A 24,674-nucleotide genomic window follows, 5' to 3' on the forward strand; every position below is an offset into this window, starting at 1 on the left:
CTGCTGGAGCTCTTCCTGTCCTCTGGAAACTGTTAATCCAGCGTTGGCCATGGCGGTGCAGACCAACAGCCCTACCTGCAGACAGCTCCTGCCCACCCTGACCCTGCTGATTGCTTTTGTGGTGGCCATGTCCAGCAGCAGTGGGACTGTGCAAGACACCAGAGCCTTGATTAAGGTCTTGGATACCACTTAGGCGATTGTCCTCGGCCTGGCCCGGCCTTTGTGGATCTGCCACAAGTCCTGGTGAGCTGTACTATGAGGGATGTGCTCTCTGTGACTTTATCTCAGGCCAGATGTGATAACTGAGGTGTCTGCACCCAGCACACCCACAGCAGAGCCTCTGACACGTCCAGGTGGGCAGGGACTGGACTTCTTCCTGCAGCAGAAAGGGCTGCTCCCACGCTGGCATCCTGCAGCCCCCCAGCATCCTGCAGCCCCCCGGCTCCCAGTGCCTGGAGGAACATTTAGGGGAAGATGTTGCAGTTTTTTTCCTGAGCAGTGAAAGATTCAAAGGCTGTGAATCCTGGCAGGATGCCCAGCCCTTGTGTCTGCTAAGGAAAGGAGCTGTGACCAGGGAGCAAGTGAGTTGTCCCCCCTGTTTTCTACACTGCTGGGGGATGGGCTGTGTCAGCCTGGCCCTGGGGCTGCCTCATCTGATCCTGTGATACCCACCAACCCACCCAACTTTCCCCCCCTTTCTCCAGCCTGGCAAAGCAACTCTCGCTTGCCTGCAGGAACAGGAGCACTTAGCTGGGATAAAAATAACCATGTTTGCCTCCCGACGGACCAGGGATGGCAGAAGGTGAAAACTTCCCCCGTGCAGCTCTGCTGTGCCCACCACATCCGCAGCAGGATGGACCCACAGCATGCTGGAAATGGGGCAAGGAGCCTGGCCACTGCTCACACAGCCCTCCTGAGCCAGGCTACCTCCCTGGGACACTGCCCATCCCCAGAGGCTGCCAAGGTGATGTGGATAAAAAGGTGATGGAGAGGATGGAGGAAGGATGGGGAGGGTAAGGATGGACAAGCCCAGCAGCACAGGGGTCCCTGGGCTGGCTGGGCTGTGGCTTTGCAAAGGGGACATGGCCAGGGCTGTCCCGGGAGTTCCTCTCCAGCTGGGCTGCACACATGGGCTCCTCAGTGGTGGTCGGGCCACAGGGAGGGCCAGGGGAATGTGTTTAGTGCTCTGAGCATTTCTCCACTGCGTTTTCCTCGCTAAATGGCTCTTATTTTTAGATGCAGGCAGTTGCTAAGCATCGCTGCCTCGCTAAGGCGGCTTCTTTCATGGCTTGACACCAAAGTACGCTGACAACACGCTGCCGCGTGAGCACGGGGCTCCCTCCGCACTGCCCCGCGTTCCCGTTCTGCCCCGCCACTCCCCCCGGCAGGGACCGCGACGGGAAGCTTCACCTCCCCCCAGCCTCCCGACCCCTCTGCTCAGCTGCATGAACCAGTGAAGGGAGCGGAGGTGGGAAAGGCCGGGAGCTGAGCAGCCCCCGAGGTGTGCCCAGCGCCCCTGGCACCGTGCAAACAGGCAGTGCATGGGCAGTGGAGTGACAAAAGCCCCTGGCTTTGCCCATGTCAGGGACTCTCTCCATCATAGTCCACATCCCCTGGGTGGCACTGTGCACAGATGGCAGCAAATAACCAGGGGCGGCAGTGGGACCTCCAGCCCCCAGTGCCAGATGTAGCAGCGTGGCAGTGAGCTCTTCTGGCAGCACCGTGCCCCTGGAAGCCTCCCAAGGTGTGCTGCTGCTTCACCCCTTCCCTGGGGCTGCAGAGATGGGGGGGAAATCCTGCTAAAGGCTCCAACCCTGCACAGGAAACCTGTGCTCGGGATAGGGAGTGGCTGGCGAGGACCTGCTCCTGTGCTTGGCTACAGGCGGGAGGACCGGGGCCACCTTCCCCACTTCTCTTGGTCTCTGCACATCCACTCTGCCTCTGGCCCATTTCCCACTCAGCTTCCACCCTGGGGGCGTGCAGCCGCTGCCCTGGACTGGGCAGGGCTGGGGTCCTCCTTCCTCTGCGGCTCCTGGGGGTCCCGAGGCACGGCACAGCGTGTCCACAGACACACACGGGACTCGAGACACCCTCACTCCCCTGCAGCGAGGTGTGGGTGTCTGCGCTCCTCCTGCCTCACAGCTCCTCCATCCCCGTCCCCTTCTCCGTCCCTGCGCGGCCCTGACACCCCCGGGCTCTCCCAAACCGCCCCCACGTCGGTGCGTGGCGAAGCCGCTGCCTCTTCCCCAGAGCCCCCGGCCCCGGCCGTGCCTCAGTTTCCCCGCGGCGGCGCGGCGCAGGGCGGCGGGGCTGGGCCGGCGGCTCCCGGGAGGAGGCGGGGAAGGACGGGAGGGAGGGGGCGGCCGTGCCCAGCCCCGGCGGCGGCGGGGAACGGGGCGGCTGCGCGCTCCTGCCCGCCGCACCGAGCCGTGCCGAGCCCAGCTCCCCGGCACCGCCGGCCCCTTCTCGGAGCCGCGGTGAGCGCGGGGGGCGGCGGGGCGGGGGGAGGCGGCGGGCGCGGGCCCCCCCTGCCCGGCGGCGGAGCCCGTGCGCCCCGTCGCGGTTCCCCCCGCCGCTCGGCGGGGCGGGAAGATGCGGAGCAAGGGGAGGAAGGAGAGTCTGTCCGACTCCCGCGACCTGGACGGCTCCTACGACCAGCTCACGGGTGAGTACCGCCCGCCGGGGAAGGTGCAGCAGCCGCTCGGGACCACGGCGCGGGGGCGGCCCCGGGCACCCCGCCCCGGCCTCGGGCACCCCGGGCACCCCGGCCCGCCCGCTTCCAGACCCGGCTGAGCCCCAGCTCCCCGCCCACCCCGCTTCGCCGCACGCCTTGCCCGGGGATGGTGGGGGAGGAGGGCGGTGGGGGGCGCGACCCCGGCGCTGGAGCAGGGGGACGGGCCCGGGGCGGGGGAGATGCTCCGAGGGCGGGTTGGAGTCGGTCCCAGGCGGGCGGAGGTTGTCCCGAGGCAAGTTTGCAGGCAAGGGGTCCTCGCCGGGGAGGTGAGATGCTTGATTCGCTTTCGGCCGCCCCCAAGCTCCCCCCGGCCTCACCGCTGCTTCCAGGCCCCTCGGGACACCAGGGCTTGGCGCTGGGCATGGTCCGTGCCTGGGGCCCCCCTGCACCATGAGGTGGCACGGCAGCACCCCAGCAGCAGGTTCCCCTGGGAACGGAGAGGCTCACCCCGCTCAGCAAACCCCAGCAGCTCGGCAGCCTGGTGTCTTCTCTACCTGTCACCTGGTGTCTCCCAAAGCATCACCAGAGATGCTCTGTCGCTGGGATGGGGTGGCCATGGGGCGGGGATGCCAAATATAACCCAGCTGTGACCCTATTGCATCCCCCTCCATCCTTTCCCCCCCAGGGAATTGTCTGGCATCCCACATCCCACCACAGCATCCTTCAGTCCATTGCCCCGCTGTCCTGTAGCGAAGTGGCTGGGCTGGAGCTGGTGACATCTCTCCTTCCCCACGTGCTCTCCACGGATCAGCCCCAATCCTGTCCCCTTTCAGGGCCTCCATCATAGAAGCTGTGAAATAGGGCAGCAGTTCCCATCTGCCCCCCCAGGACCCACGGCGGGGCTGAAGCTGCCTGTGGCTGGTGGGGTTGGGTGCCCTTGTGCCACAGGCACTGGGATGTGTGCACAGGCAGCTCCTCTGAGTTATGATGATGCTTTTTCCTGGAGTGGATTCCAGGCTTTGCTCTGGAGTTTCGAGGAGAGGTGGTAGCAGGGCAGGACCTCTGCTCTGCTCTCCTGAGCAGCCCCATGTGTAGGAAGCATTGCTTGCTGCGTGCCCAAACGTGCTGCAGGCGAGATATTTGTGAGCTGTGTAGGAACTTGGAACCCAGACACAACTTTTGCTTTCTCCAGTAACTTTAAAATGTCCATATGGGTTTAAACCAAACTGAAGTTAAAAATATATTCCAGTCTCTTAGAGCCTGAGACCTTTTACGCCTGGGCTTACCTGTGTGCAGCAGGACCCTGGGCAGAGGGGAGCCGTGCCACTGTGCCAGCCCCTGCCTGTGGGCATGGGGCCACTGGGGAGCCTCTGGGGACTGAGGATGGAAATATCTGCCCTATTTCCCAGTGTGGGAAACAGAGGCCCTGGGAGGGCACGTCACTCATTTGCCAGCACTGTCAGGTCAGTGATCTACCAGGGCAGAGTTGGTATCACTAGGGAGGAGAGGGAGCTGATCCCAGCAGTGCTGATTTCCCCACCCTGGCTGAACGCACTGAAGCTGTCCCTCTGTGTAGAGAGAAAGTTGGTTTTCTCCCAGAAAGTGTGGAAGTGATGCAGGCAGGAGGAGAGGGGATGTGGCCTTAGCTCTAGCGAGGGTTTAATAGCTCAAGTCCCTGCCTGCTCACCTGGCCTGGGCTCTCCCAGTTCCCCAGGGATGTAACAAGGAGACAGGACCTCTGTGGGGCTGGAGCAAAGCCTCGGGGTAGAGCTGGCAGTGATAGCGTGGGCTCAGTCTCTCCCTGCAGATGGGAGGGTCCCTGCCAGTCCCTGGTACCTGGTAGCTCAGCCTTGCTTGGGGGCAGGCATGAGCAGTTTGAGGTGTTCCTGCAGCCTCGGGGACCCCCATCCACCAGGATCTGTCAGGGCCTGGAGGACATCTGCCATGCAAGAGCTATTGACTGAGTGATGATTTGATGTCAGGTGATGCAGCAGCCCCACAGCAGCCCCAGCAATTGCAGGTGTGCATGGGGACAGCAGCTGCTCCTGCTGCCTCCTCATCACTACCCAAAAATAGGCATAGGGGTAGATGAGATCCCCATCTCTGCATGCCCAGAGAAGAGTTAGGGATCCTCCCTGCCAAAGGAGGGAGAGGAGCTAAGAGGAAGCAGACCCCCAGCCGTGTGCAGGGCAGAAACCCCCAAATCTTCCCTGGCAGCATGCTGACTTTTAAATGTAAAGAACTGTAGAAAAAGGGGGTGCAGTGACAGCCACCTCCTCCCCAGGGCATCTCCAGCAGTGCCTGGCCACCCCGGGCCCCAGGCAGAGCGGCTGTGTGGCACGTGGATGTGTGTGTGAGAGGAGAGAGCACCCGAGTGAGGGCAAGCTCTGCAAGCTGCCAGTGAGCGAATGACGTGAGAGCCAGCACCAGCTCCCTGTGCCGGGGCAACACGGGCACGGAGCCTGCCCACGCCACAGGCCTGCTGCGAGGGCACGGGGCATCACCCTGCCTGGCTGCAGAGCCCGGGGCTGGCGCCCACCTGGGTGTTATGAAGTGATTTAAATCCCACCACTCAGAAATTAAAGTGGCCCATTTTGGGGCTATGTGGATGATGCCAGTGAGCAATAAAAGCCGTCCATAAATGCCATTATTGCCCCAGCTCTAATGACCAGAGCCATTAGTGTGCGGGAGAGCCCAGCGCCGGTGTCCTGGGGCTGCTCAGGACATGGCCCTCCGTGCCACAGAGATGGGAGCCTGGTGCCGATTCGCCCTCAGGAGCGCAGGTACCGTGTCCCTGGCCCCAAATCCCCGCAGCCCCAGCTGGGGAGCAGGGGTGGGTGGCCCAGGACCCCGTCTCACCCCGTGGGACAAAGCCAGTCCGAGCCGTGCTGTGTCCTGCGAGCGGGACAGCACACAGCAGCGAGGGGTCAGTACCTGGGCTGTTTGGGGTGGGTCGATCCCCTTAGCTGCATTTTGGAAGGCTGGATTATTCGTCTTTGGGGCTGTTGGTTCCTCAAAAGGCGTTAGGAGGCTCACTTCTCCCAGCCCCCGCCCCCTTCTCACCCCTGCTTTCTCCCCCCCGTTGTCATGTTGCAGGGTCTCGAGCAACGACTTTGCTCCACCCCAAAGGCAGCCGCAGCGTTTGCAGTGGGTGAAGCAATTGCTATAGAGACCATCCGCAGAGCTTTGGGATCCTCCTGCCTCCCGAGGCACGGCTGATGGATGGGGACTCCCTAACTCTTAGCACTTTGAGCAGCCCACCCAGTGCGATGAAAACCACAGGCACCGGTCAGCACAGCACCTGGCTGAGCTCTGCACCTTGAGGGAGGGTGTTTCAGAGGCATTTCTCTCCCGGGGGCAGTAAGAAAGGAGAGACGAGCTGTCTCCTGCAAACACGCCGAGGGGAGGATGGGTCAGTGGGGCTGTCGGGAGCCGGACCAGTCCCTGCCGCGGGGGTAAAGCCGTGTCCCAGCCACGTGTGGGCTGCAGGCGCATCCCAGGTGATTGGCAGATGTGGGGCTGCACCGGGGGTTCGTTCTGCTGCCGACAAATCCGGCGGCTCCGTGGCGGCTGCCCGCAGGAAAACCTCCACAAGCTTACCTTAGAGTAGGACTCCCACCTGTAAAGGGGATAATTGATTTGTCAGGGTGTGGAGGGGATGTCAGTGCTAGCCTGCCCCAGGTAATAGGGTGTGTAGGCACAGAGCTGGGAGCTGCAGCTGGAGGATGCAGGGAGAGGGCCGGTGGGGTGGGAGCAGGGCAGGAGGGAGGCAGGGGCTGGCAGTGTGCTTGGATGTGAGTGTACGAGGTGGGTTGTGTGCTGTGGCTACCTGCTGGAGTGGGTCCTGGGGATGGGGACTGTGCCCAAGACCATGGCAGTGCCTTGCCATGCCCATGCCCAGAAACAATCTCCTTCACTTGCCCAGTTGCTTCCTCGAGCAGCACAGGAGCAGCTCTGGGTGCATGGCCACCTCGCTTTGCTCTGCCCATGCAGGTCTGGCAGGGCTGGCTGCCTGTGGCCTTGTGGCCAGCAGCAGTCCCCTCCTCCTAGAAGCAGCCCTCAGGAGGGGTGATACACACTGATGTCCTTCTCCCAGGGGACCAAAACATGCTGCCTGTCCCCCTGCTCCCCCACTAACCTGCCTCCCTCACACTACTGCTGACCCACACCTTCCCCTCTCGCTTGTCACTTCTGCTCCCGCTGCCCATGGCACAGCAGTGAGGCCGGGCTGGAAGCTGGGCTGACCTTTGAGCCAGGTCTCCAGCCTCCCCAGGAGGCCCCCAGGGTGGAGAAAGGGGTCCCACGTGTGCAGCGGGGTGGGAGGCTCCCATGGGTCCCCTCTGTGCCAAAGCGCCTTGCCCTCTACGGCTGCTGCACCTTCCCAGGGTGATGGGAGCATTGCCTGACTCTGCCTCGTCTCTGCTGTCTTCCTCTGCCATCTCTACCCCTCTGCCTCTTCCCTCTTTGCTGTCCTGGCTTGTCTGCAGCCCTTGGATGCTGATGAATCCCCTCTCAGGGGGTGCTGCGGCCTCTCCTGAGCAGAGGCTGAGATCCTGCCGGATGCTGGGGGGTGGGATGCTGCTCTGAGCAGAGGCAGAGCCGCATGCAGAGCAGGGGCCACAGGGACCGCGCTGCCGGGTGCCACTGCCCACCGGCTGGTTGGGTTTTGCAGGTGGAGAGGCTGGAGCCGAGGTTCTGGCAGCTGCTGCTGCATCCCCTCAGGCACAGGCAGGTGGGAGCCTGCGGGGAACTGGTGGCACAGGGTGAATTGGTGGGTTCGGCTGGGCGGTGGAACGGCTGGTTTCGGCAGGCACCCGTGGATAATTAACTTGGGCTGAGGTGCACAGCTCCTGCCGCACAGCTCCTGCTGCACAGGGCTGGGGATGCACGGGTAGGGAGCGCTCTGCTCTTTCCCCAGGAGTTTTTTCCCCACGCATGGCCATGTCGCAGTTGGAGGTGTCCGTACTCGGTGGTGCTGCTGTGTTCTGTGCTGGGACCAGTTGTCCCCAGAGTTTTGGGAGCCAGGACAGGAGGAGGTTTGGGAGGGTGAGCAGAGCTGGTCTCTGGAGCAGGCTCTGTTTTTCCCTGGGCTATACTGAGTCCATAGGTCCGGGCTGGAGCTGAGCCTCATGCGTTGCCTTCCAGCTGGGGCATCAGGGGCTTGCGCCAGCCCTGAAGCACAGGAGAGACCCCATTAGTGGAGCTGCCCTCCCCCTCTCTCCTGGCTCTGCTCATTAGGGTGTTTTCATTAGGAGAAGTGGTTTGGTTTTGTTTAAGCCAAATTGCTCTGCTTGGGAGATGATAAATCCATCTGCTGGCAAATCACTCTCCTGCCGCCGGGATGGATCCCAGCCCTGGGCTTTAATCGTGTGGCAGACGAATGAGCCGCTAGTGAAATGAATCTCCCTGCCGTGCCGTGCCGTGCCGTGCCGTGGGGGCTGCGCCGGGCAGGCTGCCGCCTCGACACCGTGGGGAGGGGCTCTGCCTCGGGACGGGACATCAAACCCCTCTGCCAAGGGGTTGCCGAGTCCCAGGGTGGTTATTGGTGAGCAAGTGAATTGCTGGGGCTGGTGAGAGCAGCTTCCCTGAGAGCACAGAGGGAGAGGAGCCCCTTCCCATGGGGCAGGGGTGCAGGGGATGGAGGGGATCTGCTCTCAGTGATATCCTACTGAGGGGCTTTACCAAGGGACTTTGCACAGGAAACGTGGCAACAGGATCATGCTGAGTAAGATGCTCTTAGCAAGGTCCTCCTGTCCCCAGGCTACTGTGGCTCTGGCTGCTTATGGCTTTTAAGTAAATTTGTCTTCTGCTTCAAATGAAAATGTGTGGTGCAGGGCCCTGGTGTGAGTAATTAGCTTGTTTGGAAACAGAGCTCTTTGGGAGGGGAGCTGGGGGCAGGATGGCTGCTGCCTTCACAAGGAGCTGATGGGGATGGGGGCATGGGGGCTTGTCACCTGCACCATGAAGCCTTGGAATGTGAATCTGCTTGAACATTTCCTCTCTGGTCCAGACAGGGTGAGTCACCTATGGGCACTTGTGAGCATCCCTGTGCAGGCTCTGGGGTGCATTGGTGTCCCATCTGTGCTGCTCCAACTCACCCCAGCTGGGAACACTGGGGACCTGGGCCTTTTGGGTTCCAAGGGACACACACCAGGTGCTCTAGCTCTGATCATGGCCACTGCAGTGCCCATCTGAATCCTGTGCCAGCTGCAATCCCAGTGAATGTGTGGGGGGCTGAGCCTTGTGCATTGTGTGCTCCTGATCCATGCTCTACTTTAGAGAGCCCTGGGCTGTACCTGGGACTGGCTGCTGGCTTTGGCCTGGATGGTGGGGAGTGGTGTGGGGTCTTGCAGACCCACAGAGAGGTCCAACAAAGGCCATGCTGGAGCAGCAGCAGTGCCCATGGGCTGGCAGGTGATGCTGGGAGCCCAGAGGGCTGGTGCCAGGCTGGCAGCAGATGGATGGCTTCACCTGCAGCCTTTCTCCTGCAAGCAGGTCAGAGACAACGATGGAGTGACTGACTCTGCAGGTGGGCTGCTGGCATGAATCAGCACAAATCCCCTGGCCCAGCTCTGCCATGTGGAGATGGAGGGACTGACTGGGCAGAATGGGATCGCCGTGGGCTGCCCTGTGAGCCACCTCCCACGGCAGTGATGTCCTGGCGGAAAAAAAAGGCTCAACAGCATAAAGCAGAGGGAGGTGCTACTGTGAGAGACTGGCAGGAGCCTGTCATTGGGTCTCTGTGGGGCAGGAAGTGCTGCTGGCTCCATGCACTGACCCCAGCATCAGGGCTGGGACACACTGACTCCCTCAGCTACCTTTTTCCCATTACCAAACCATTTGGCATTTGGATACCAAAAAAGTACTCTTTAGAAATGGAGTGTTGTCGATAGTCTGGCTGGGATCTGAGTCACAGGGAAGACAGTTTCCAGGGTTTTTCCCATGGGAAGGTGCAGCCCTGTGGAGTGCAGAGATCACTGGCAAGCTGTGACACCCATGGGTCACCCTCAGAGCCAGCAGGAGCCAGGGAAGAGCTGCCCGGCTTCTCTCTTCCAGTTACTGTGGCCCACCCAGCCACAGTGGGGTGAAATGAGAGCCAGGCTGCTTGCTAACGAGGTCAGGCAGGCAAGCCCCTGCTCCTGGCCTCTGTGGTTAAACTCTGCTTCCTAGATTGGATTTTTTAAAATTGCATTTCTTATGGAAAGCCCCAGAATGGGTCTAAAGGCAATAACCCACCCAGCTCTCCATCACCCCAAGGGGCCGCTGGCGCTACCTGGCAGTGGCTTGTTGAAGTCCCTGAAGTCTCCCCATGTCTCTGGTGTCCCCAGGAGGTGACTGGCTGGGCTGGCAGGCCCTTGATGGCTCTTGATTTACTCCAGGAGGAAATCCAGATGAATTTTTAACGGTGTGATTTACTGAAGCTTCACAGAGATGAGGGAGAAGGGCGAGGGTCGGGCGCCAGGCTCTGTGCTGCAGCCCGTGTGATGCGTCCTCTTTGCTCCCCGCTTCTGCCCCGAGGCTGCCCACCCTGCCCATCTGCCGTCCCCCTTGGGCCACGCTGCAGCTGGAGGGGTCTGGTGGTTGGGCACAGCACCCCCAGCTCCGGCTGCCCCTGCACGGGGGCTTCCCCTGGTCTGACCCTGGAGCAGGGAGAGCCGGCCACTGTGCCAGGTGTTGGGGTCACAGCACACATTGGCAAAGGGGTGCGGGGCTCAGGCAGCGCGGCGAGGGATGCTGTGGTACACTGCGGTTACGACTGCTCCCGGCATCCCTCGGAGACATCTCAGCCCTCTCCCGGGCGGTGGGATCTGCCCTTAAGTACCTTTTTCTTTCCCTCTGACCCTCCCTCCATAAGCCGCGTCTCCCGAGGCCGGCCCCTGCCCCGTGCGGCCCCTGCTGACCTGCACAAAGCTCCCCGGCGCCCGCCCGCCCCGCTCCGCTCCCCTCCGCCGTGCAAAGTGAGTCACTCCCAGGCACCGGGAATCATTCATGTCATTTCCCCCTTTGCCGCAAAGTCATTAATGCGAGTGGAATAATTTGTTGCGTAACGGAGAGGCTCGGCGGGAGCACGGCTCTGGCAGGTACCGGCTCCCCGTGCCCTGGCTCCCTCGCTGGGGCTGCTGGCTGCCAGCCTCCCGGCTGCTGCTGGGCTTGTGCTCCCACGGCTGCTGGGTCGCTGTGGCACCCTCTGCCCCTCTCCCGTCCCTGACACGTGCTGCTCCAACTCCTCTGGAGCATCTCAAGCTGTAGCATTGCAACTACACCTTACTGGCAACTGAATCCCTCCAGACTTCTTGCTTCAGAGCCAGGGATCCCCGAGGTGCTCCTGGGGGGCGCTGCAGGCTGTGTGGGACTCTGCACAACTCAGGGCCCTGCAGCCCCAAAGGGCAGCTCTGGAGCTGCTGACAGCGAGGTCCCAGCTGGCTGCAGCTGCTGGTGATAGCAAACCTGCACTTAGGGTGCAAAACCAAGCATGGATGGGGCTCTTGGGACACAGCCTCCCAGGAAGGAGTCTGGCTGGAGGTGGGGACTCGTTGCCCTCACTCACCACAGCTCAGAACTGTGGGCACTGGGAGCCCTTGCTGGAGTGATGCTCACTGTGGTTGTGGCAGACCTGGCCTCTCCCCTGTGTCATGAGGGGGCAGAGGGCAGGCAGAGTGCTTGAGGCATTAGGAGGCTTTGTGGATGCTGTTCCCCTGTCCAGGGTTAATTTGCTTCTATCTCATGCATTAATTTAAAGCTGCTGGAATGGGAGAGAGGAAGCCTAAGAGGACTGGGCTGAGAGCAGGAGGATTTAGGGATGGGGAAGGACAGGACTGAGGCTGGGGGCTGTTCAGGGGACAGTGGCACCCCATAGGCAGGTTGGGCATAAAGGAGGAGGTGGCTGTGCACCCTTTGGGACAGAGCCACCTAATGTGTCCCAGCCAGGAGTGTGGTGGTACCCAGTGGCTCCCACCAGCTTCTGGAAGGGGACATAGGGGTGAAGCTCTGCCTGTCCCCAGGAAAAGCATAGCTGCAAGGTGAGTGGGCAAAGAGCAGACGTGGGCTGCTTGCTCAAAGCATAGCTGTGCCCGTGTCCCACCCCTACCCTTGCTGTACATGGGAAACAGAAGTTCCAAACCCAAGCCTGGAGGAACCCAGAGGATGGGCATTGTGGCCATCTGTGGGGAGCAGGCAGGGCCCCTCTGGGGTACCATATCCCTGTGGGGACTGTGTCTCCTCATCCCAGCTGGTCAGTGAGGCCCCTTGGTGCTGGGAGGGAAGACATGGTGTCTGATACTTCAAAGTGAGTCACTGAAAACCTGCTGCTCCCTGGGGCTGCTCCAGCCCCAGCATCACTGGAAGGGGCTGGCATGGGGGCCACCCCAGCCTGATGTGAGCTGGACGTGGATGCTCTTTTGGGGCCCACATCCACTGGGGCAAAGGAGCCTTTCCCTGCTCTGTTACCTACAGACCTGAGGGTCGCAGCTATGCCCTGGTGCAGTGGCAGGGAGGTGGGTCCCAAGGCAGCCCCATGTCACCCCCATCCTCCCTCAGTGCTGTTTGTTTTCTCAGCCTGCCCTGCTGTAATTACAACCCTCTGTCACTCTTTCCTTTTATCACTGCTTAATTAAATAACTGTAGGGAAGTGAGGGGCTGGTAACCCCTTGTTTGCCAGCACGATGGCACTGGGGAGATCTCTCATGGCTGGCAATGGAGCTGGAGAGGGATGGCTGTGCCCCAGCTCAGGAGGCACAGTTGAACATGGGATACCTGTGTGCCCCTGAGAGGGATGGAATGCTGCTTTGGTTGGTCATGAGCACAGCATCTCTGGTTCAGGTGTTCCCTGAGGAGGTGCCCTGGATGCCACTGCTGTTGCCCCGTCTGTAATTCTGCCCTTGGCTTGGAGCTGTGCCCACTGCCAGGCTGGGAGGGTGTCTGCTGCCAGGCCAGTTGCTTCTTCTGCCTGCAATTAGTTGGTGCTAATGAGTGTCCCTGGCAGCTGCTACTGGGTCAGTGAGCTCTGGCTGAGTACCTGCCAGGTGCTCCCTCCACAAGACTAGGCACACGGGTCCTGCTCTCTGCTTTGTGGAGCACCCTTGGTTGTGCTGCTGCTCCTCAGCGCAGACATGGCCTCCTCTGCTCTCTCTCTCCATTGTTCCTCTCATCCCTCTGCTGTCTCTGCACCTTTGTGCCTTCCTCTGCTGCCAGCCTCTCTGCAGCCCCTGGTACGAGGGATGCTGGGAGCCAGTGTGGACATTGGCAGTGCCACCTCCAGCTGCTGCCTTTGTTTTTCTCCCCAGCCCAACCACCCCACAAGGTGCTGTAGTCCCAGGAACTGTGTATGTCATGGCCTCCTCAGGAGCAGGATGTGGCCCTGTCTAAAACATGTGGGCAGGGGTGGTGGGAGCACTCCCCTAGGCACTGCCTGTCCCACCGTGATGGACTGGGGAAAGGTCTGCTCTGATGGGGTTTCCATCTACCCAAGGCAGAGGCTGCACCAAGCTGTGGCAGGGCAGCCTAGCCTGGGGACTGATGAATGGCCCCAAACTGCTGCCAAGCCCCAAGGTTTGTGTTTGCCTGCAGCAAGGAACCAGCACCCTTGGCAGGTGCCACCCCTTGCCTCACAGTGAGTCCCCATGTGCCAAGCACCTGCTGTTCCTTGTGCAAGCAGCACCACAAGCTACTCTTGATGTTGGTCTCATGGAGGGTGGAGGCAGCTCTTTGCAGTGGCCACAGAACCACAGAATGGTAGGGGTTGGAAGGGACCTCTAAAGATCATCTAGTCCAACTCCCTGGCTCAAGCAGGTAAATGATGTACTATGGTAATGAGATGTATAACACATCTGGCTGGGGTACACTGGAAAATGTCTCTCTTGTAGGGATGGCTGTCCAGAGCTGTGGGAAGCCCTGTGTGTTGGGAGCCTGGGGATGGAGAGGCTTTGGGGGTACTCTGGGGCTTCATGGCAGGATGCTGTGGGGAGAGGAGCTCTGCCTGTGTAGGGCTTGTGCACAGGCAGGGGAGTGTGTGGTGACCTGTAGGCTCAGGATGCCTCTCCTGCCTGCCCTGGATTTACAGCTCAGAGTGCTTTGCACAGATCAAAGCCTGGGGACACCTCTCATCTCAGCTTACCTGTGTCCCACCTGCCCCCCAGCTCAGAGTGTAGGGGGATTTAAAGGTAATCCTTGCAGATGGGATGCTGATGGCTAATTATAGTGGAGCTTCTCACTTCATGGCAACCACAGGGACTTGTCCCTCGAGCCCAGGCAGCGATGGTACAAATCTGCTACTAATTAGACTTGAAAGTCCTCTCGTGAGCTCAGGCACAGGGTGGATATTTGATTATTAACATATTTATTTCTCAGCCTCTCAGCAGGTCTGGCACTGGGAGACTATGCTCTCCCCCTGAGTAATTGTCAGGCACATTTACTCCTGCCAAGAGGGTTTGGGGGGCTCCAAGGAGGGCTGTTCAGCTCTGTGTGCTCATTTTTCAGGATGTCTCAGGAAGATGTGTGGAAAAGACATCTCACTGATGCTGGGAAGGTCCCAGGCAGAAGCACAGCCCCCAGGCTCTGCTCTGTGTGTCTCATCAGAGGTCAGGTGGGATGCTCCTAACCCTTGTGCCCAGGTGAGAACCCAGGGATGTCCCTTCCTGCCTGCTCCTGGACCCATTGACTCCAAGCCCAGGATAGTCAGGGGGGAAGGTGAGGATGACTCTGGTGCAGAGCTGGTGCTGAGCACTGCAGCCCAACACAAAGCTGCCTGCCTTGGCCCTTCTAGGGAGAACATCCCTCCCTCCAGCAGAGACACACAAACCACGGTGGAAATGCTGCCTCTGAAACAACCAAAAATAGCTTTCCTGTCCCCAAAATGTCAGTTTAAAAAGGCAATCTCTGGGGGCCCCCTTGGGCTGGTAGTAGGCTGAGTGGCTGCCCTGGAGATATAGGGTGGGTGGCCCTGCTGCCCTGCAGGACAGGGAGCTGGAGGGCTGAGCCATCACTCAGGGCACAAGTAGAGAGTCAGTGCTGGCACAGGGGCTATTTGCCTGGGCTAATAGCATTGAGGCTGTGGGCTGTTGGAGGAGCAACTCTAACCTTGTGTATCCCCTCTGCCCTAAACCCCCCAGGTCCCCTCCAGCCAGATTGTCACCCCTCTAGGGTTTCAGGCTAGTGCTGAGGCTGTTGGCATAGGGGCAGGTGATGAGCTGTGGGTCAGAACCTCAGCCCCAGCTCCCAAACCGCTTTGCTCCCCCTCCCTGCTTTCTGGTTGCATCTCCCCGTGCCCGGAGGGGCTGAGCAGTTATTAATAGCAGCAAACCCTCTCGGTGCCTTCAAGCCAAGTCCGTTTTGGGGGAGATTCCTGCCATTTAAAGTATGCTTTCCCTCTCCGGGATCCCTCGGGCGCCTTATCTCCCTCTCCCAGCTTGCAGCCTGCGCCTGGATAAGCCCTGGTGCTAATAGCCCATGTGCTGCTCACCCGGCAGCGCCTGTCGGGGTGGCGGTGGGTGCCCCGCAGCCCCACACTGCCCGCACCCGTGGGGCCCGAGTCACATCCTGGCCCGACCCCGCCGCGCTGCTGCCGGCCCCGTGCCGAGCCGGAGCTGTGCCCGCGCCGAGCCGAGCCGAGCCGAGCCGAGCCGAGCCGAGCCAAGCCGAGCCGGAGCTGTCGGAGGCCGAGCGAGGGCTGATTGCAAGGAAATTACCCTAATGCCAGCTCCCGTTTATCGGAGCCCAACCTGCGCGTGATTGCACAGGGCTGGTTAATTTGTCGTTGTCGCGGTGGCTGGGCGTGTGGAGGGGCTGGAGGGATGCCGAGGGCTGTGCCCTTCCCTAGAGCAGATTTGGGAGAAGGATTGGCATTGCTTGTGGCCGGGCTGAGATTCTCCCAGCCTTGTGGTTCAGGAGGTCCCAGCGGGGCTTGGAGTGGGAGCTGGGACAGGCCTGGGGACACAGGGTGCTGTGCTGGTACCCGTGGGGTGCCATGGCCATGGAGCAAAGTGGACAGAGAGGGGGAGAAAAAGATGCTGGTTGATGATAAGAAGATGCAGTGGCTGTGTTCTGCCCCAGCACCAGTGTGTTCTGGCCCCACTTGTAAAGACTGTGCTCTTTGGAGCTCCTGGGGGCTGTGCTATCCCGCTGCCTGATGTGTCCCTGGTGCCTGCAGCATTGCTGTGTCTTGCACACCTGACAAGCTCAGAAATGGCCCTGCATGCTCCAGGCAGGCTGTGGTGGCCTCTCTTACTACTGCATCTCCATGTAGCAATCCTATAACCAGGGCTGGGCTCAGCCTCTGTCTCTTTCCCCGTGCCTCAGTTTCCCTCAGATGTCGGTGCTGATCTTTGCATTGTCTTTGCAGGGTGTGGAGGATCTCGGGGTGCACCTTGGAGCCTGGATGAGGGATGATGGACCCGTCCCCTCCTCCTCACCCTGTGTGTGGAAGTGATGAATTATTCATGCCCCAGCAGGTGGGGGGGTGTCTGCAGCCCCTGAGATGCCAGTGGGGCGGACATGCTGCCAAACACAGAGAGCTTTTCTGTGTAAATTCCTGAAATATTTAGCAGAACCGACTTTAAAAATACAGCTTGGGAGGAGTTAGTGCCTCAGTGCAACCTGGGGGGCTGGGGGCTGTCATGGGGGGTGATGGGTGTGATGGATGCACCAGGGTGGTCCTCAGAGCCTCTGGCCACAGTCTTTGCCTTACAGCACCACCCAGACTGGTGCTGGTGGAGCTCATGTCTGTCCATCCAACCAGCCATCCCTCGGGTGTTTCTGGTTGTCTCTGCTGTCAGATGCAGGGGGTGTCCCCATCTTTTCCCTGCATTGCAGCAGTGTTTCAGAGCCCGGTGCTAGGCTCAGGCCACTGCCTCTGGGGCACATCACGGTCCCCTGGCTGATGCCACCAGAGCCAGGGTGCCATCCCCTTGCCTGCTGTGTGCCAGCTGCTGGCAGCACCAGGGCACAGCGCCGGGCTGGGCTCCTTCCCTGGCAGCGCCTTCCCCAGCAGACGGATCACGTCACATGCATTTTTAACAAGATCCATCAGCTGAGAAGGAGCTGAGCTGTCGGCCCAGGTTTGTGATCAAAGCCAGACGTGACCTGGCAGTCTGGGGAAGGGGTGGGCCATGCACATCATCCCTCTCCATCCCTCGGCCCATTTATGGGGCATTTATCCCAAGCTGGGGATCCAGCGGTGTTGCAGGTTGCAGATGTGTTGCTCCTGCATCCCTGGAGGCTCGTGCCTTCCTGCCTGGCATAGTGCAATGGTTCCTGATCTGAGCATCTAAGGATGGGGGCAGCACAGTGCTGCCATTGGGCTTTGTGCACAGCCATATACCCCAAAGTTGCACCTTCTGCTGGAAGTCGGAGCAATCTGTGTTCATTGGCAGCCAGGGTGAGGTAGGAGAGGGTTTGTGCTTGTCCTGGGATGTGTTTTGGACCATTTACACAGGGGAGAAAGAGGAGGTAAGGGATAGGGGAGCTGTAGCCTGCTCTTGATGGGATGTGCATGGAGCTGTGGTGACAGCTCTCCCTTGACCTCTACAAGCTCGTCCTTCATGGATACCCCCTATGCCTGGGCAATGCATGAGCTGTGTGCTGCCTCATGCTCTGGACCTCACAGGGCCAAGCCCTGGGATCTGTGTCTGAAGCTTGGCCAGCTTGGGCTCATGCTACTCCTCCCAGACTGTCTGCCCCGCTCTGAACCTTCCTCCCACCTCCTTGCATGGTTTGCTCCTGTTCCCCCTCACCTCCCCGGCCCAATGGGGCAGTGAGTGTCTGTGGTGGGCCAATGTAAGCACGGCTGTGCTGTGTGTTTCCCTCTGCAAGTACCAGCAGAGCCCTTAGGCTGTGCTTCGAAATGACAGCACATCCCATGTCAGAGACGCTGCAAATCCTGCCTGCTAATAGCTATGCAAATTACCTCATTAGCTGCCTTATTTATTTTCTCTGGCATCACGTTTTCAGCACTTCCCCTAGTCCCGGGGGCTGTGGATTCCCAGGGCTGGGAGGAGGCACGAGCAGTAGCAGGACCTGTGCAGGGCTGACTGTGTTGAGCCACCTTGTGTGGATGGCAGCCACAGAGCTGCCTGCCCTGACATGGGGTGTCTGGGCCCAGGAGCTTGGAGCTCCCACAGTCCCTGCTGCTGAGATATCCCCTTCCTCATCCTGTGGCATGCCCTGGCTCTAGGGTGAGTTGTGCTGAGTCCTCTCTCCAGCCAGGAGCCACCCTGTCCTCCACAAGCAGCTGTGGGTCTGGCATTGCTGGAATATGTGTGCCCTTCATCCCCTCAAAAAAAGTGACTGCTGCATTTAGGTACAGAGAGAACAGAGCATCTGCCTGTGGACTTAGGTGGTGGCTTGAGGCTTGGCATAGGTTTGCAGGGTGCCCTGCATCCTTCCCACACTGACTTCCATTCCTTGATGGTGGAAATGTGCCTCCTTCCCACCCTGATTGCCTCTCCTTCTTGAGGGAGGTGTTGGCAGATGTTGTCACAGGGGTCTGCCCTCTATCAGCCACAGGATGACTCTGGAGAGCCCCCAGATGCCCTGACTGGGGTGGCCCTGCGCTGGTGCCCTGCTCTGGTCCTGTCTCTGGGGGTGTGTGTCCCAGACTGAAGCCCAGGCAGCATCCAGGGCTGGCACGGCCGCTGAGCACCAGCCCAGAGGGTGCCCCTCGGGATGTCCCAGGCTGTCCCTGCCCATGCTGGATGTGCACACGATCTGCGGCTCCCTGCAAGGGAAGGCTGTTCCCTGGTTGCATTTTCCTGGGGACTTCACACGCCCACAACACCCGTGACAGTGGGAAAGGCTTTGCACAGGCACCAGGACACCCATGTACTGAAGCGCCTGTGCTGAGCCGCCTGCAAGCGTTGTGTCCGCTCCACACCTTCTGTTTATCCTTTCTTTCCCCCTTCTCTTTGCGGCTGTGCTGATGAATACTTCATGGGCGGGACGCAGCGTGAATTCCCGCGGCTGCTCCCTGCCCCCAGCGCTCCCGCGGCACGGACCAGCCCGAGTGCCGGTGGCTCTGCCCAAAGCCGCCTCGGGAGGCGAGGAGCTGGGCAGGGAAGGAAGCGGCGGCTCAAATGTGGACAGCGGTGTCGTGTCCCCCTCCCCGGCGCTGCCGTCGCTGTCCCTTCAGACGAGGGAGCGCCAGCGGACCGTGTGGCCGTGCACAGGCGGCCGTCGCGGCTCCCGCGCCTCCTTGCCCACGCGTGCATGGCCTTGCGCGGGTGGCCACGCTCGCGTGTCCCGTCCTGTCCCCCGTGGGCCGCCAGCCGCCACCGCCGTCTGAAAGAGCCGTGTCCCCGGCTCACCTCCCCGAGTCTCCGCCGCTGCCGTGCCGTGCCGTGCCGTGCTGTGCTGTGCAGCGGCTCCTCTTAGCGTCGGGCAGCAGACACAGCACTGTGATACAGACACCGCAGAGCCGTTGCCTGGGCTGTATTGGCCACCCCGGACTGCTGGGTAGCCAAGATGAGGATGTCCCAGCACAGCCCTTAGGTGGGCAGCAGGGATTGGGGGCAGGGAGATGTTGGTCCCCAGTCTCCCTGAATTTGCCCTTTGTGCCCTCCAGTGGGGAGCCGGGCCAGTGCTTGGTGCAGGCTGGGCTTTGGGAGGTGGGGGGCAGCTGCTGCCCTTGCCAGAGCCAGAGCACGTGGCAGGAGCAGACCTGGAGACAGAGCCCGGAGCCATCCCTTTGGGGGCCCAGCAGATGCTCTAGGGGCACAGCCTGCCTCAAAAGATCCCTTTGAGAGATGGAGTCCTTTGCCCTGCGAGGCACCGGGGCTAGAAGAGCCTGCGGGGAGCAGGTTTGGGAGAAGCAGAAGCTGGCAGTGGTGTGGAAGGCTGGCAGGGTGCACTCAGCAGTGACACCTGTAGTGACTGCAACCCAGGGGATATCTTCAGCAAGGAAGGTTGTGTAGGGATGGGCTCAATGGCACGGCACGGCTTTGTAGCTTGCCTTTGATTTCTGCTGGATTCCTGCTTGTCTTGCTGGGGCAGAGGTGGGTCAGCGTCCAAGTGGCTTTGCTGCCCATCTGTGAGGGCAAGATGTGCCATCCCTGGTGCTAGCCTGGGGAGTGTGTGCCCAGAGAGGGCCCTGGGATGGGAGCAATCGTGTTCACATCTCTGTGGTATGCTCCATCCTTGCAAAATAGCTGCTGGGGATTGCTGGGTGCAGGGTGCAAGGGGGAGAGGACACTCCCTTGGTTCACCTCACATGGTCCCTGCAAGCTTCTGTCTTGGTGTCAGTGCACAGGGGCCTCTCTGGGGAGCCAAGGACCATCCCAGGGCAGTGATGCTCCTTTGGAAATTACTCTCCAGTTCTGGACTGGTTGTAGTACCTGGGCATGCTGGTGGGCAGCCAAGCGTGGAGGTGGAGTGGGTGATGCTGGTGCTGGGCTCTCCTTCCTTCTGTGTCCCTGCAGGCTGGCATGGAGTGGTCTACACATGCTGATGGAGGGGAGTAGGAACTGCCCTGTCCTGCATGGCCATCACGACCAGGGTGCACAGGATGGCACTTCAGTCTCCCGCCTGCACGGGGCACGCTGGGACGGAGTAACTTTCCCGGACAGGTGGAATCTGGCTCCCAAGGAGCTGGATGGTGGGTTTTGGGGTGGATCTGCGAACTTTGCTGTTACGTCCTGTGGGCTCTGGCACCCTCCTGTGGCTGTTCTGCAGCCTCTCGTATCCCGCGGGATTTTGGGATGCTGCGGCCGCCTCGGGCAGGGGGTTGTGCTGACGGGTCCCTGCGGTGATGCTGTGGAGCTGCCTCTCTCTCCCGGCGCTGGGGGAAAGGGAGGAAAAGCTCTGCACTTGTAGGATTTGGCCTTGTTACACACAACTCACGGCGCAAGAAACTGTCCCGCTGTGTTTGTGCTGTAGGTTTGAGCCAGGAGCAGGGCTCCTGGATACTGTAGACAAGAGTGAGGCTCCTAAACCTGTCCTTGAAAAGTGGCAGGAGGGGACTGAACACTGCTGTCAACCCAAATTTCTCAGCTTTCATCTCGGTGGTGGTGGTGGTCCACAGGGGGGTTCAGTCAAGACGTTGCATTCACAGACTATCCTTATATCTATGCCTCTGGTCTGCCTAGTCTGGCCAGGGCTGTCATCTTTCCCTGGGGTCCATGTCCTTTGCAGCCCTTCCCTGGCCCCGGGTTTTGCATGTGTATTATTACAGGGTTGCAAGCCCCATTTGTGCTCTGTATTGTGCTTTGCTGTAGGGTGTCCTCAAACCTGGCTCAGCCCTGCGGCATCCCCTGGTGCCTGTCCCCCACCCCAGGACATTGCCCACCATTGGGTGGGAGCTCTCTGTTGAGGGACTGTCCCACTTTGCAGGGGCATGGCTGTCTTGGTTTGGAGGTTTGGGGAGCAGGGGGTGAATTAACCCCGTACTAACCCCTGGAGGGGCTCCTGCTCCTTGCTTTGGGGCTCTCTGTTAAGGCATTGGTGGGGACCAGGCAGTCTGACTGCTCCTGCATCCCCTCTCCCATCCCCGAGAGAGATGAAGCTATAATTTCCATCAGGTCCCTTTCTGTTCACTTCCTTCCCTATTAATAAGAGATGAAGCTTCTGAGATAATAGAGCCTGGATGGATGCAGAGACAAGATCCTGCTGGTGTGAGGTGTGGATGCAGGGTGGAGAGGGAACTGCAGCTGGGAAAGGGGAAGGGTTGTGGTTGCCAGCCTGCACAGAGCATCTCGGGCTGGCTCTGGGAGCAGGGAAATCCCACCGCCGCCACGCGCCAGACTCTCTCCTGGCTCTGACACACTGTGCAAGCCAGCAGCTCGCTGCCAGGCTGAGCTTTGGAGCGAGCAGCTCTCAGCCTGGGCGGTTTGAGGCTTCTCTCCCTCTCATCCTTACACCGATCCTCATCTCCTCCCCTGCGTGGAGCCAATGGGAGCCTATGGATGCGGGATGCTCACGGTGCTGGGGGACTGGTGCTTGGGGATGCAGGATGCTCATGGTGCCAGGGGACTAATGCCTGGGGATGCAGGATGCTGGCAGCACTCGATGGTTGATGCCCTGGGATGCAGGACACTCGCAGCACAGCTGGCCAGAGCACGTGATTGGTGCCCAGGGATTCAGGATGCACACAGCACTTGGTAGCGGAGGGCTGATGTCCAAGGATGTGGAATTCTCCCGGTGGCCGGCTCCCCTCCGGAAGGAGCATCCTTCCGTGCTCTTGGAGAGAGGCGGCCCTGGGATGCAGCAGTGCCTCATTGGTCAGCGGGACCTGTGGAGTCTGCGGGTTGCCATACCAACCTGCCTCTGGTTCCCGGCCAGCCAGGGCGTGAAGTGCCGGGTCGAGCCGGTGGCAAGGGGCGGACCAGGAGCCAGGGGCAACCAGGGGCTAGTCCAGCCAGGGAGGTGTCCATCCGCCTCTCCCGCAGAGCTGGCTGGTACAGCCGGGCTCTCCGGCCCCGAGCATCCCTCTGCCGTTACTCCGCGTCTCTCCCTGCCAACTTTGCCGCGCGGCGGGGGCTGGCACGGCGCGGGACGGGCGCGGTTCGCCTGGTCACTTCGCTCCCTCGCCGACCTTGCGGTCAGCTTTTGCGAGCCCGAGCCCTGGGAGGACCACTGCCCCCGGCCCCTCGGCGCCGTGGCCAGCCTGCACGGGAGCATCCCAGCACAAAACTTGCCGGCCGGCTGCCTGCCGCCTGCCAGAAGAGCGGGGCCTGGGCGCCGGGGCTGCGCGGGGCCGCTCCGCCGATGCCCGCCGGCTCGCTCCGGGCAGCCAAGGCTCCGTCCTCCGCCGGGCACCGCCTGCTGCTCGGAGGGGCCGGGGGGCTGATTGCCGGCTCGGAGCTGGGGGTGCGACTGGCCGGAGCTGTGAGCTGGAGCCATGAGCCACTGCCAGCAGCGCTGCAAGAGGCAGCTGGGCCGGGTGATCCGCTTCTTCTACCAGTTTGTCACCGGGACCCTCTCCCAAGGTAGGTGCCACCCTGGGGGGCACCGGAATTCTGTTGTGAGGGAGGGAGGCTGTATCTGGCGGGCTCTCTGGGATTTTTTGGGGAGGGAGGGAAATGCTGTTTAGGTGCTGGGCGGTGCTGAGCGGTTCAGCCTCAGGCAGAGGGATTGCACTGGGCTCCCTGTGGAGCAAAGCTGAAGGTGCTTACTGGAGGTGATGAGAGTCCCTGAATGTCCCTTGTGGATCTAGGGGGATGGGAATGCTTTATTTGGGGAGGGGACTGCTGCAGAGTGGAGGGTGAAAAAGCTGCCGTGGGAATGACTCGCAGCTGCTCTGACCCTTCCCTGCAGTGCCCACTGGGACCTGGGCTGTGCCCGCCATCCACCCTGCTGGAGAAGCCCCAGCTGTGCCTGTGGGCTGGGGCAGGGATGGTGCCCACATCACCCATGCTCCCCTAATGGGATGCTACCTGGTCCTGAGGACAGAGCTGTGTGCTGTCTGCTCCTAGTTTGCTGTCCAAGCTGTGGTGAGCCCCATGTCCTGCTGCCAGCTGGCCAGGACCCACCTCTCCTGGGTGTGAGTCCAAAGCCACCTCCTGACCCCAATGGGCACATCTCAGGGAGGCTGTCATGTGCCTGTGTGTGCTCAGACCCTAGGTGTCCAGCTCCTGCCCCATCCCTGTGCCTGGTCCCACTGGGGGCCCCCAGGCTGCCAGCACAGGCCACAGTGGTGCTGGGGATGGACACGCCGTGCCAGGAGCATGGGGAACGCCTCGTTGGGCCAATGCAGCAGCGTCACGCCTTGGAGCGGGGCTGGGTCTTGCGCCACCTTTGCTGGGACCCAGCCTGCCTGGAAAAACCCTCCCAGGCTCTGTCCCCTCCTCACCCAGAGGAGTCCCTGGGCCTCCCCAGCTCGTGCTCGTACCCAGGGCTGGGGGATGGTGGGGGCACCCTGGGAGTGCTCTTGGCACAGCACTGGGGCTGGGACACAGGAGTGGTATCCACCTTGTGAGCCGTGCTCAGCTGCCATGCCACCTCCCTGCCCACAGGGACATGACCCCTGGTCATTTCCCATCATTTTACAGCCCCCTGGGCCTTCACCTGACATGGTGATAGGGGAAGAGATGACAGAGTAAGCATGGGTCTGGCTGAGCAGTATGCCAGGCTCCAGAGGCTGAGTGTGCAGGCAATGCCAGGTCCACCCTTGGCTCCAGTGGGCACTGGCCAGCTAGCCCAGGGCAGAGCAGGCACAGAGTGAGTCAGCTGAGTCCAGTGCTGAATGTGAGGGGCAGGAGCTACAGAGCTAGAGTGGGAGGGAGACCTTGGGTGTGCTCCTGTCCCCACCATCTGCAAGGGTGTTCTGCAGGTCCTTGTCCCAGTGTCCTGGCTTTCCAGCTGGGTGCTATGGGGCTGGGTCCTCGAGGGCTCGGCCCTGTGCTGTCCCTGCAGCTCTGCTGGGTGTGCATGGGGCTGGGCTGGGCACAGAGGGCATGGATGACAATGGGATACCCAGCTACCATTGCTCACCTGCTTCTCTGCACCATCCCAAGCTCTGGGACAAGCCAAAGTGGGGTGAAACCCAGAGCTGGGCAGCTCTGTGTCCCCTACAGCTCAGAGATCAGGAGCAGCATGTGGGGCTTGCACAGCCCCATCCTCTCCTCCCCAGCTGCTGCTCTGGCCCGTGTGGCACAGGGGTCACTAGGAAGCTTTCCCCCCTCCAGCTGCTATCCTCCCTCCTTGGCCCCTTTTGGGGGGGCAATGAGCCCCTCTGCCCAACAAAGGATCAAAGGAGGTCCTGTGAAGCTCACCACAGAGGGCATGTGGTGGGCTGCTGGGTGAGCCTGGGGAGTTGGCCAAGGACAGGTCGCTGATGGGGGGAAGAAGAGAAATGACTCAATCAATTAACCAGATTAAAACTGTGACTTCACCTCCCAAAAATAGCGTTTCGCCAATATTTTAATGTGCTTATTAATAATCTGCTCGCGCTCTGATTAGCAGCGAGGTAATAAGGGATCAGCTGTAACCTAAATTTAACTCTCCCTAATGGATGATGGCCCCGAGAACCAAAAAAAAGGAGAGGCTCCTATCCATCAGGCTGGGCCCTCCGGCGGGT

General features: G+C 60.8%; 1 protein-coding gene across 3 annotated transcripts in view; it reads left to right on the forward strand.

Moving 5' to 3' along the window:
- The first annotated feature begins 2,527 nt into the window (after nucleotides 1-2,527).
- Nucleotides 2,528-24,674, forward strand: part of KCNIP2 (potassium voltage-gated channel interacting protein 2) — a 44,134-nt gene continuing 21,987 nt past the window's right edge. For all 3 annotated transcript variants that reach the window (XM_062001022.1, XM_062001019.1, XM_062001020.1), the window contains exon 1: nucleotides 2,528-2,665. In XM_062001022.1, coding sequence (XP_061857006.1) covers nucleotides 2,593-2,665 — 73 coding nt within the window. In that variant the 5' untranslated portion in view covers nucleotides 2,528-2,592. The remainder of the gene's footprint in view (nucleotides 2,666-24,674) is intronic.

The sequence above is a fragment of the Colius striatus genome, chromosome 8 (assembly GCF_028858725.1).
Source record: "Colius striatus isolate bColStr4 chromosome 8, bColStr4.1.hap1, whole genome shotgun sequence".
Taxonomy (NCBI): Eukaryota; Metazoa; Chordata; class Aves; order Coliiformes; family Coliidae; genus Colius; species Colius striatus.